The 12,654-nt window shown below is 38.7% G+C and overlaps 1 protein-coding gene across 18 annotated transcripts in view; it reads left to right on the top strand.

Moving 5' to 3' along the window:
• The window catches only part of EYA4 (EYA transcriptional coactivator and phosphatase 4), a 114,274-nt gene that overhangs the window by 60,789 nt on the left and 40,831 nt on the right, over positions 1 to 12,654 (top strand). For 11 of the 18 annotated variants that reach the window (XM_082215935.1, XM_082215934.1, XM_082215933.1 and 8 more), the window contains 2 exons: positions 5,693 to 5,817; positions 8,274 to 8,342. The exons of 1 other annotated variant lie outside the window; for it this stretch is intronic. In XM_082215935.1, the coding sequence (XP_082072061.1) occupies positions 5,693 to 5,817; positions 8,274 to 8,342 (194 nt within the window). The remainder of the gene's footprint in view (positions 1 to 5,692; positions 5,818 to 8,273; positions 8,343 to 12,654) is intronic. 6 more of the 18 variants (XM_082215939.1, XM_082215940.1, XM_082215938.1 and 3 more) reach the window with 2 other exon arrangements.

Below are 12,654 nucleotides of genomic sequence, written 5' to 3'. Positions count from 1 at the left end.
TGTTGTGTATTTCATTGCTTTAAAGTTACAAATTAGCCAGGGTTGGTTTGCACTTGTCAGTGACCCTATGCAAGCATGTCACAGAAATAGTACCTCGGGTTAAGAACTTTGCTTCAGGATGAGAACAGAAATTGTGCTTTGGCGGCGCGGCGGCAACAGCAGGAGGCCCCATTAGCTAAAGTGGTGCTTCAGGTTAAGAACAGTTTCAGGTTAAGAACGGACCTCCGGAACGAATTAAGTACGTAACCCGAGGTACCACTTTATCCTTATAAGATAACAACGAGTAGCTGTGATTGAAATGGATTACATTTGGGGAATTACAGAAAGGTGGCAAGGAACCAGTAGAATCTGCCTATATTTGTTAAAATAAAAATATATGAGTAGGACTGAAGATGGAAATAGGGATCTGTGATAAGGAACAAGGGAAGGCAGTTGCTGGAGCTGAAAGCCAAAGAAAGGAGGCAAGAAAGTAATAGGGGCTTGCACATGTAAATAGAACATGTAACAGGAGGGGGGAACCCTTTAATTATAGTCATTTCAATCTAAAGAAAGTGATTTAAGATAATACTAACTGGAACAGATTTTACTTTTTTCACTTTACCAATTTATTAAATCCTCATATAATTTAACATATACAGATAATTCAGATTACAGTATAAGTAGTACTCGGTATATTATTAGGTCACCGTTTTCATTGTCCACATTTTGAACAGCAGTTGGAGGATACAGATGACAGCTATAGAAGTAATTCTGCAATCATGAGCATCTGGTTGCTTGGCAGATTCCTCAAGCACTTCTCCTAATGCGTTTGGATTTGCCCATGGGCCTTTTATGTGGTTGTATTGCAGATGGGCTGTTTATACAACCTGGTTATCCTGCAAGTTTCCCTTTCTCTCCTCCCCACCCCCCAATAAAAAAGTCTTCACTGGGAAAGAAAATCTTCACTGATTCTTTGACTCACACATTCTTTCTCCAAAAGATAAGATTTTTTATGAGTCTCATAAGTTCTCTGTATTATGACACTACATATACGCTATCCAGAAGGCTCCCATATATCCACTCGTGCACCCGGAATTCGTATTGCTGTTGTGAATTACATTTAACAATCTAACTGTTGATTTTCAGTGTGTTTGTGTCTGTATTGTTTCTTTGAAAGTGACCAAATATAAGGTTAATTCCCAAAGTAGGGTAAGTTTACCTACTCTTTTAAGCGTAAAATGGATTTGCCTTTCCGCAATCAGTTCTCCACCTTAGGCTTTCAAAGTTCAAATCTGGATTTGGTTATAAGTGAAAATGAGTATGGTGGTCTCAGCCTAGTCCTTAGGGGTTTCTTGTCTGCTGTTCAGAAGAGGCCCAGAACTGGAATTGCAAGGTTGTTGCAGGTCATGATTTAAGGTATATTGTAGAGTTATGTTAGAAAAGTGTGCACAGCAGTTTAGGAATCTCTGTAGACATGTTTTTCAGCTGAATGCTTTCACGTTCAGAACACTGGAAAAGGCAGTGAGCCAAAAGTATGAATTCTGAGTTTTATTTTTACTGACAATTAAATGTTGGAGCCACTTATTCTTTTGCCTGTATGCTTTGCAGTTCATTGTTGGGTTTGTTTGCCATACAGTTGTAGATTTAACTCTTAAGACAAGTTGATAAGAAAAACAAATTATCATGTTTAACACATTTCTGGGATTTCAAATCTAGCCCTTTTTGTCCCTTTATTAATTATTTGTGAATAATATTTTAAGTTCTGAATATACATATTAAATTCTTAAGATGATTAAGTACTTGAAAAATCTTTCTTTTCCTAAAAGGTATATTGCACTTTTTTGAAACATAACATTGAATAAACAGCAATATTAATTTTATTTTATATTGTGCTACTATCTTCTACTGCATTATCCTGATAGTTTTAGTGAAGGCCTGCCTAAAATTCTTTTAAATAAGGGTAGGGAACCTCTAGGGATGCAGGTGACGCTGTGGTCTAAACCACTGAGCCTCTTGGGCTTGCCAATCAGAAAGTCGGTGGTTCAAATCCCCGCGACAAGGGGAGCTCCCATTGCTCGGTCCCAGCTCCTGCCAACCTAGCAGTTTGAAAGCATGCCAAAAAAGGAAGTAGATAAATAGGTTCCGCTCCGGCAGGAAGGTAAACGGCATTTCCGTGCACTGCTGTGGTTTCGGTGTTCTATTGCACCAGAAGCCGCTTAGTCATGCTGGCTACATGACCCGGAAAAACTGTCTGCGGACAAACGCCAGCTCCCTCAGCCTGTAAAGCGAGATGAGTGCTGCAACCCCAGAGTCGTCTGCGACTGGATTTAACTGTCAGGGGTCCTTTACTTTTACCTTTAGGGAACCTCTGGGCCACCAGGTGTTGTTGGACTACAATTCCCATTCTGTCTGACCATTGGCACTTTGGCATCCTGGGAAGTAGGAGTGGTTAATGAGGAGGGGAGCTTTGTGCACCTGGCCTGCTGCCACTTGCCAAGCTGGGCAGGAGCAGAGAGGTGCTGTGTGGACTAGTTGGCAGACGCACCAGACTAGCTCTGTTGATGTGCCCACGCAGCACTGACCTCCCCGCTGCCTTGCCCCTTGCTCCTTCTCTTGGTAAGTGAAAACAACTTCACTGCTGGGAGGCCATGTGTGTGACATCACCTCTCACCAGCTGCTCTCACAGGGGAGGAGAAATGCATAATGGCAGAGTCCCCATCTCTGGGAACACAGCTCAATTCTTTCTCACTCCTTAGATGAAACACACAGATGATAGGTAGAATACAAGAATGCAGAGCTGAAAATCACCTGCATAATAGTTAAAAGGGACTCATTTGAACGTATGCTACCTTCCACGCTAATCTAGCAACAAATAATAGTTTTAAGGAATTTAAAAGGATGGTATAATAAACTCACCATTATTCAGAGTACACACACTGTACTTTTTTGTTTTTGTTTTTGCCCCATTGTCATCTCTGGTCAAGTAGGCTTTGCAAGTTTTAGACGTATGACTAAAGACTTCATGAACTGTGAACAAAATAATGATATGAGTGTACATGTATGTAATGGGCAAAAATGGCTTGGCTCCAAAAAGTGTGGAACTCACTTTGTCCAATCCATCCTATAAGGGGCATCCTCAGCTGCCCACTGCAATGGAATGAGATGTGGCACAGGGTGCAGCAGCAGCAGGGCGGAATGAAAAGAAATTTGAGAGGTAGTTGTGTGTGGGCTTTTGTGTGGTATGTTCCATTCATGCTCTTACCACATATTGTAGAAAGCCAGAAAAAAAAACTGCATTGGGCTACACATAATACACTTTAGTTGCATTATTCAGGGTGACTAGAAATAGGCTGTTGATATAAAAAAAATTCCTTCCAGTAGCACCTTAGAGACCAACTAAGTTTGTTATTGGTATGAGCTTTCGTGTTCATGCACACTTCTTCAGATACACTTGATATAGTTCTTCTGTTTATATAGTTGGTCTTGGGCTAATAGTGTAAGGAAAAAATCTTTTTTTTCGGGGGGGGGGGAGATTCAGAGAAGGGAGAATCCTCTCTGATGAGGGATTGAAAGAGTCTGTCTTTGATGCAGAAGAATGTGTTTCACTAAAATAATATTGATTATAAATCCAAAAATAGTGGTTGCTTCTATGAGCTTTCCTGTTCCATATGGTCATGTTTATAAATTTAGTTTCTCAATTACACATACATTAATTTGTTGCCTTATGTGCTTATACCTTGGTGTCTAGTTGTAGGGAAGGTTAGTAATGTGCTTGTATTTATATAACCCGTACCCCAATTATCTGCTATCCTCTGTTTCTTTAGTAAGCTGCCTTATAATTTCTTGAATCCAGGAGCAGCTAGCAGTGAGTATTGGCAGTGGACACCTGGCTTCCCAGTGGACGTTTGCCAAAGTTTTATACCATGTATTTCACATATTTAGGAGTTATATTAGTCTTCTTAGTTATACACTTAGTGGCTTGCCCACTTAATCATGGATGCTGATTAATCATCACTTAAAAGAAAGACAGGTAGAAATACAAGTTCTTACTGGGGAGGCAGTTCTGGTTTTGACAAGAGAAAGTAAGTTTGATTTTTTTGGAGCTAGCTGGCAATGAAAACCCTTTTTGGGACTGAAGCAGTTTTAAGAATTAGTACTTCCTGTGAGTGTGCCTGCTACACTCAGCTAAATTTATAAACATAATCTATTATGAAAACATAAATCTGCAGTAGTATCTCCTCACAATAAAACTGACCCTGTGATAGCTGATCCTAGAACTTCCAGTAGCTTCTCTGATTTGGGGAGTGTGAAACAATGTATTGTATACCTCTGGAAAAAGTAGAAAATAATACAATACTTATAGAATCTTTGGATCAATAGACAGAAGAGTTGGCATAAGTATTGGGCAGGTAGGAAACAGAAGTCTTTTTCATTTAGTGTTCCTCTGCTCCAAAAAGGCCTGCATTTGGAATTGGAGCCAAATTGTACCTATCTTGGCAAACAAGTTTCCAACTAAAAAAATTCCTTCCTGTAGCACCTTAAAGACCAACTAAGTTAGTTCTTGGTATAAGCTTTCGTGTGCATGCACACTTCTTCAGATACACAGTTTCCAACTGTTTGTTTGCTGTCATGGCCACGAGCAATTTTAAGTGTCTCCTTCCCCACTCCAGAAATAATCCAAATTGCTTAGAGCCCCCCAAAACACCCTGCTCTCAAATGAAGGAACATTTCAGGGGGGATCATTCCAGCCTTATTATGAAAAGTTTAGTTGCCTGTGCAAATTGATCAGGAAGGTTGCCAAGCAAGTGTTGCCTTTGGGTGATTTCCATAGTGTGGGTGACAAAGTAGAGAAGGTCCACCTGTATCAATTTTTATGTAGGTAAATGATGGAGTTCTATATTAGAGAAGGGGCTCCTTTAGTACACCAGACACAGTACATTTAGGACTTTAAACACTTTAATTTGGGCTGAGAAATGCATTGGCAGCCAGTACAGTTGACCTAAAATAGATGCAATATGACCTCTATATCCTCTCCTAAGCTGTAGAGAACTGCACTAGCTGCAGTCTTTGGGTTATCTACATAGGGCACATTGGAGTACTAATCCATGGGTGACAGGGACCAGATTGATCTCAGAGAGAAAATGTTGCAGCCATCATAACTGAGGCAAAACACCAGCAGCCGGGCCGTTAGAAAACAATATATATGAATCCTGAATATGCACCTTACTGTTAATATACACATTTTAGTACTAATTTTAGATACTTTATGCCAAGGCACATCCATATCCAGTGAATGTACTTTTCTTTAAACAGCGTATCAACAAGTGCACCTCCGCACTCCTTGTAGATCCTCAGTGGCTCATAGGGTTCCACCTTTAGCTTGCATGCGTTGAGTTTCAGGGGATGCTGGGTAATATATTTTGAATTGCCCACAGTGGCCATTGCCAACAGGAGAGCATGATTTGGGTTGAGTGCTCCTGTTTTCCTCCTCCTTGCTCCTTGGCCTGCCAATTCTCCACTGATTTCCCTCCAAAACAGTGTTGGGTATGAGGCTGATTTTAAGATACTGCTTGCTGTTTTTCCAGCATTTAATTATCAGGGAAAGTGTTTATTTTCAGTGTGTATGTAGTTACGATGGCATCAAAAGGGCCTCTCTGCACACTTCCATTATGTAAATAGTATAGTAATAGTATTACTTTTCTCTCTCTAATAGATCTATGGAAATGCAGGATCTAGCAAGCCCTCATAATCTTGTGGGAAGCAGTGAAACACCTGGTAGTTCTAAACTGGACAAATCTAATCTTAGCAGCACATCTGTTACAACAAATGGAACAGGCGGTGAGTGAACACCTACCTCTTTCAGTTTAAAAACAAAAAGTGCTCTGACATCTTTAGAGACAAACTGGTTTATGGTGGCAGTACATCACATTAATGAAGAAGTTGAAAGAAAGATATATACCATGGATGATAGCGTAAGGTAATCAGTTGTGTATTAGGTACAGTCCTCTAATATAAAATTTTATAATTAATGCCCTATTCTTTCCCATACTTGTATTGTTTCCTACCAGCCATGTCTCTTCTGTCTCCAGTATATCTCCATTAATCTCTACCTGTCTTAATGTTAGTCATCCTTCCACCTTCCAACTATTTTTCTTGCATTGCAATTTGGCCTGCACTTTAAGCTTGCTGAGGCTATTTGTACCAGCATTGTCCTGCATCTCATTATCCAAACACCCAGCCTGGTGTTTGCTTTTAATCTTCTTATTTAAAAATTGCCGAGCCTATTCTGTTCATCCAAACAAGACGTGAGTGATCCTTTCGATCAGGTGCTGACATTCATAAGACAATTTTAGTGAGAGTCTGCAGCATTTGAGTAAATTTTAAAAGTTCATTATACTTCTAGGGCGCAGAAAGGGCAACTTTGGATCATTTTCATATTTCTAAAAGTAAATTACCTTTCAGAAAAAAGATGTGTACAGGAGGTTGAAACCAGACTTAATCATGTTTAGCGTAGACCAATTGAAATCAGTGATGGGTCAAAAGCAGCATGACTAATTCTGGATTAAACCCAACATCAATATGTTTAATCAAAGTTTATTTTGCTTTTAAGGATTTTATGTTGTATGCCAAAGTCAACTAGTGAGTTTCTAAGGTGTCACAGCACTTTTTGTGGTCTCACTGACAGACTATAGCCTGACCCACATGTTATACTGCTGCTTGTTGCAGCAGCCTCAGTGTGGTGTCTTATCCACTTAGTAGTTGTAACATATCTTGCTAGTTTCCTTATAATACTTCTAACTGCCATGGGGATTTTTATGCTGTTGTAGTTTGTTCAGTAACTTGGCAGTGGTTCACAATGGCATAAATTCTGCATGGCAAGCAGAAGACTCATATAAGCAAAGGCATCACACATTACATGAAGGGTAAGAGTAAGGCAGAGGCTTTTTCAGTGTGTATGTGTGTGTGTGTGTGTGTGTGTGTGTGTGTGTGTGTGTGTGTTTTGCTTAACAAAAATGTTCTTAAATCTGTTTAATTTTAGTTGGCTCATAAAATATTTGTGCTAGCCTGCAAGTCCACATATTTGCTACAGTATTTTAACTCACAAAGCACAGCTCAGCCAGATATCTGAGCAATACCTTTACATTTCATTTTGTGCATTCATTTCCATTTACCTTTATTAAAAGGAAAATTAAACTGAAGGAGAAAATATATAAAGTACTGAGCTTAGTGTCCACTTCATCCTATTTGACACAAGCGAGTCACCTGTTGTATCCATGTTCCTGGGTGCATTTTAAATGAACCAAGTTGCTTTTTTACTAACTCATGCTTTAGATTTTTCTAGCCCAGTGTTTGACTGTAACACAATGACGCTCCAGGTTCCTCCACGGTGGAGGTCTTTCTCAGACTTCCTGCAGGCAAAGCATGTGAAGTACTACTGAGATTTGGGCTCTCCCTTGTTGGACGTATATCAATGAGTAAAAGAACCAGGGCATACAGGACTTTATCAGAACATTTTTTTAACTGGTCAAACTTGCTTGGTTTTGGAATTTAAAAACAAAATTAGTTGTAAATGATGTAATACTATATTTGCCTTATACAACAGTGAATTTCATGCCTTTCTCAGGTTGTATAGCTTAAGGGGAAAAAAACACCATTTGTGAGTGTTTGGCATGAGCCATTATCAAGAGGCACTAAAATTGAAAGAGCTAGTGGTTTGCTTGTGCATGTGTATGAGTGAGAGAGTGAGTGAGTGAGAGAGAAATAGAGATGGATTTTTTGAAGATTATATGATTCAATATCAAGTGGACTAAGGGTGAGTATTCACATGGGTTTGTTTGGATGCAGACTTTGTAATGCTTAATTGGCCAACTAAAATAAATGGCACTTAGTTAATAGCCCACTTCAAGCATGACAAAATCTGGATTCAATCAGTACATTTTTATATGTATAATGCTCCCTATCATACAAATGTGTGTCCAAATGGGATAATACATTTACACCTGGGGTGCTGTGTCCTGATAGTATTATAATGGAATCTGATGTATGTGTGAGGCTTTTTCTGATTTGGTATCCAGAGACATGTTACTGAAACAGGGATATTTATTCTATGTGTCTCTGTGACAGAAACACCACACAAACAAGTACTACAGTATATGTGATAATTCACCCCAGTAGTCCTCCTTAAAATGGTCTAGAGAATTTTCTTTCGTATTTTTTTCTTATTTTGAAAATTGTTGCTGTATGTTAAGCAGATATTCAGAAAATGAACCACTATATACCATTCCAATTCTCAGGAGACAACATGACTGTTTTAAACACTGCAGACTGGTTACTGAGTTGCAGCACTCCCTCTTCTGCAACAAGTATGAGTAATCCTGGTATATTGCATGTGTGTGACTGGCTTCTTGATTGCTGTGTTGAATCTATGATATTTTGCTTTAATCTTTTTGATTTGACATTGCACACCTTTCTCGTCAGAACCCTTTAAATATTGAGAGAAACACAGAGATTGTAATGTTTTACAATAACAGTATTTCTAATGTATTCTATATCTATCTGTCTGTCTATCTATGTGCCCATAGAAAAATCAAGTGTCCCATAGAAATATCAGATCACTTGGTTTCTTATAAACATTGATATTTACTAAATCATTGTGAATCTGCCATATATTCTTAGAAAGAATCTACAAACTGTTTTCTGGCATATTCAAGTTTATATTTGTAGCAAAGTTCAGATATTTCTCCAGCAGAGGGAGAAATCCTGCAGCTGATATTTCTCTGGCAGCAAGGGGAATAGATTGCTTGTAGTTCCTAGTTATATTGCTAATTTTCCACTGCCATACAAAGAGCTGTGTTCCAACATGTTATAATCTCCCAGCATCCTCTGACCAGCTATGTTGAGGGGAAATTATATTCTTCTGCGGAATTCACATAACATTCCCAACATTCCTTGCTTACCCCTTCTATTCTCTTCTGGTTGCATCTCTCCTTTCCCACCACAAGGGATCCCTACATACACTGACTTTCTCTTGTAGCAATGAATCGATTTCTGCGTCTTCTGAACCTCATTGTTTTGCAATCTGTAGTGGCACACTGTGATAGGTTTAACTTTGGTGACTGATGGATTGGCTTATTCTGCCTTTCAGCAGGATAGAGTTGGGTAATCATTTTTGTTGTATATACTCCCCACTTTCAAATTTGTAGTGAGCATCTCATGTTTCTAAAAAGCAAACAGGATTTCCCTTGACAGCAAGATTATTACAACACCTCACAGGTTTCTGTGCAGTTTCTTAAACTATTGATGCAGTTTTCAAAATATTGCCATTGTAGCAATATAGGAAAAGTTGTGCCCCTTGTTTTTGTTGTTTAATCTGCACAAAATGTATTCCAAATTACAAGTATTTTAAGTGTTTCAGGAATTTTTAGGGTGGATAAACCAAGATGTAATTAAAGTATTTAGGCTCTTCCTCCTTTTCTCTTCCTTCCCTTTTTCTGATGTATTTCATTAAGATTCTAATTTTACTTAACTAATGTTCAGCCGTCAAAATGTGGAACATAAATTTTGTAGACAGAGAAGTAGAATTGGCAGTCTACTCATATCTGACACGGACTATGATTTAGTGCAGCTTGCACAAGTTTTGAGTTCATGTGTTCTCCCTGCTTTTCTCTTTCTTTTGGTATGACTGTGAGGAGGAGATTGTTTCTGTTTTCAAATAATTGGAATTTATTGTTATGTCTGAACCTGAACCTGTAGTTAATCTTAACTATGGTATAGGGAAACCGACCAAGATTATAAACCACAATTGGAATTGGATTGTTTCCCTAAACCATAGTTAAGAGTAACAATTCGTCCAGGTTAGAATATAAAAATATGTTGCTATTAGTTAAAAATAGAAGCAGAAGCTTACAATCTCTTCCTCTTGGCTGTGATGAAGATGTAGAAGGGAGGGAGAAGCTGATGAAACCAGGGTTCATGCATGCAACACTAAAACATGGTTTAGGCACTGCATTTGAATGCGTCCATGTATAGCTTTCCTAGAATCATAGAATTGTAGAGTTGGAAGGGACTCTGAGGGTGATCTAGCCCAACCCCCTGAGATGCAGGAATCTCAATTAAAGCATCCACGACAGATGTCCATCCAACATATGTTTAAAACGTCCAAGGAAGGAGAGTTTCACTGTGGAACAGCTCTTCCTGTCAGAAAGTTCACCCTGATGTTTAGTCTGAATCTCCTTTCATGTAACTTGATTCCATTGGTTTGAGTCCTAGCCTCCAGAGCAGAAGAAATCAAGCTTGCTCTATCTTACATGTGACAGCTATTTAGATATTTGAAGATGTCTCTCATATCTCCTCTTACTCTCCTCTTTTCCAGGCTAACTTATCCAACTCCCTCAACCATTAGTTGCCCTCTTCACATGTTCCAGCTTGTCAATATCCTTCTTAAATAGTGGTGCTCAGAAATGGACACAGTACTCTAGGTGTGGTCTGACAAAGGCAGAATATTACTTCCTTTGATCTGGACACTATACTTCTGTTGATGCAGCTTAAAATAGCATTAACTTTTTTTTGCTGTTGCATCATACAGTTGTCTCATGTTAATCTTGTGTTCTACTAAGACCCCTAGATCCCTTTTCCATATACTACTGGCAAGCTAGGTGTACCCCATCTTATATTTGTGCACCTGGTTCCTCCTGCCTAAGTACAGAATCTTAAATTAATCCCTATTGAAATTCATTTTATTAGTTTTGGCTAAATTCTCCAACCTGTTAAGATCATCTTGAATCCTGATTCTGTCTTCAGTGGCATTGGCTACCCCTCCCAGTTTGGTGTAATCTGAAAATTTGATAAGCATCCCCGCAATACCTTCAGCCAAGTCTTTTATAAAGATGTTGAACAACACCAGGCCCAAGACAGACTCCTGCAGCAGCCCACTTGGCCCCTTTTACTCAGGATGACAAGGAACCATGAGCATTCTTTAGGTTTGGTCAGCCAACTAGCTACAAATCCACCTAATAGTTACCATGTGCAGCTCACATTTTACCAACTTCTCTGCCAGAATATCACGGGACTTGGTCAAAAGCCTTACTGAAATCAAGATACAGTGGTACCTCGGTTTATGAACTTAAACCATTCCGGAAGTCCATTCTTAAACCAAAACCGTTCTTAAACCGAGGCGCGCTTTCCCTAATGAGGCCTCCCGCCACCAGTGCCCTTCCACCATTCGGATTCCGTTTTTAGACCGAGGTAAAGTTCTCAAACCAAGACACTATTTCTGATTTTGTGGAGTTTGTAAACCAAATCGTTCTTAAGCTGGACTGTTCTTAAACCAAGGTACCACTACATCCACAACATTCCCTTTTTGTTACTTCTCATGCTTCTCATGCTTAAGTTCAAACAAATTTTACTGATGAATGTTTTTCTTGTAGATGTGAAGCAAGTGAATTCTCAGAAGCAAACTTTAAGAATAGGAAAAACCAGTTTGGTTAGCATTTCAGTGCAAACCTATGTAATTCACACCTTTGCAACCAATGTACAAACTGAAACATAGCTAGCCTTCAAAAATCTCATGACTTTGTGATGCAGTCTTTCACCAAAAAATGTGTACCAAAATCTGCACATTGCATAAGAGGGAGTCAATTGCAATTGTTTGAAGTAATGAAATGAGTAGTTTAGATTTAAAAATACATACAAACATGCATGCTTAGGATAAATATGTATGACTTTTAAAACATGCAGACTTTTAAAAAATTAAACCCCAAACACATACAGAAATCAGGTAAATGGAATTGAAGATTGGAAGAAGTACTAGCTGACCATTGTAAACTTATTTAAATAATGTATACTTGCATAAGGTTTATAAAATACACAGATCATGCGAGGACCAATCCAGTTCAAAAGGTAAAGTTCATATATTGTGAATTAATAGATTTATTTCCAGCCTTACCTATGTGAGTTGGATAACTAATGTACCCTTATCTCACATGCTGTTATTTTGAAGTAGATTTGACTAACAACCCTGTGGTAAAGAACAGACGAAAAAATATCCAGATGTGATTGTCTGGATTTAAAAGCCCTGAGAGACATCAATTTGCCCTATATCATCCTCTGATCTTCATTGGTTGAACATAGATTTGAGCCTAGTTTTCCATCTCCAACCCCAACCACTGCAATAGCCTGTTTATCTATGCATGGCATGCTTGTTTTGTTGAATCCGTACCCTGATCTTTGAGTTGCAAAACATAATACCTGGATTTATCTTCCCAATCCCCTTTTTATAGGAAGGAAACTTGACACTTCACAGTGTGAAGAACCTGGCAATTGTAGGAAGCAATTTATTCTCCTTTCATGGCTGCCTGCTGGCTGTGAGACAGAGCCTTGTAACTAATGCTCTATCTTTCTAATGGTCTCCGTTGCTTATTTTTTTATAACTAACTTCAATCATAGCATTACTTTTCCTCTGTTTCACAGCCTGCAATAAAAACTGAAAGATATAAACCAACCACGGGCCTTTTGAGAGTTTTCAAAAACGATATGTTTTTCTTAGTGCACTTCACTTGTGCTAACATAAATCCAGCAACAGTATTGCAACTGCATGTTCCTATATAATAGAAATGGGCTGGGGGGGATAAGTCTTACAGGGGATATGGAGAAATAACAATTTATTCCTATTGCTTT

This window comes from Podarcis vaucheri (assembly GCF_965113315.1).
Source record: "Podarcis vaucheri genome assembly, chromosome: 3".
NCBI classification, from domain to species: domain Eukaryota; kingdom Metazoa; phylum Chordata; class Lepidosauria; order Squamata; family Lacertidae; genus Podarcis; species Podarcis vaucheri.
The sequence above is the reverse complement of the archived record's forward strand: the minus strand, read 5'-3'. Positions and strand labels throughout refer to the sequence as shown.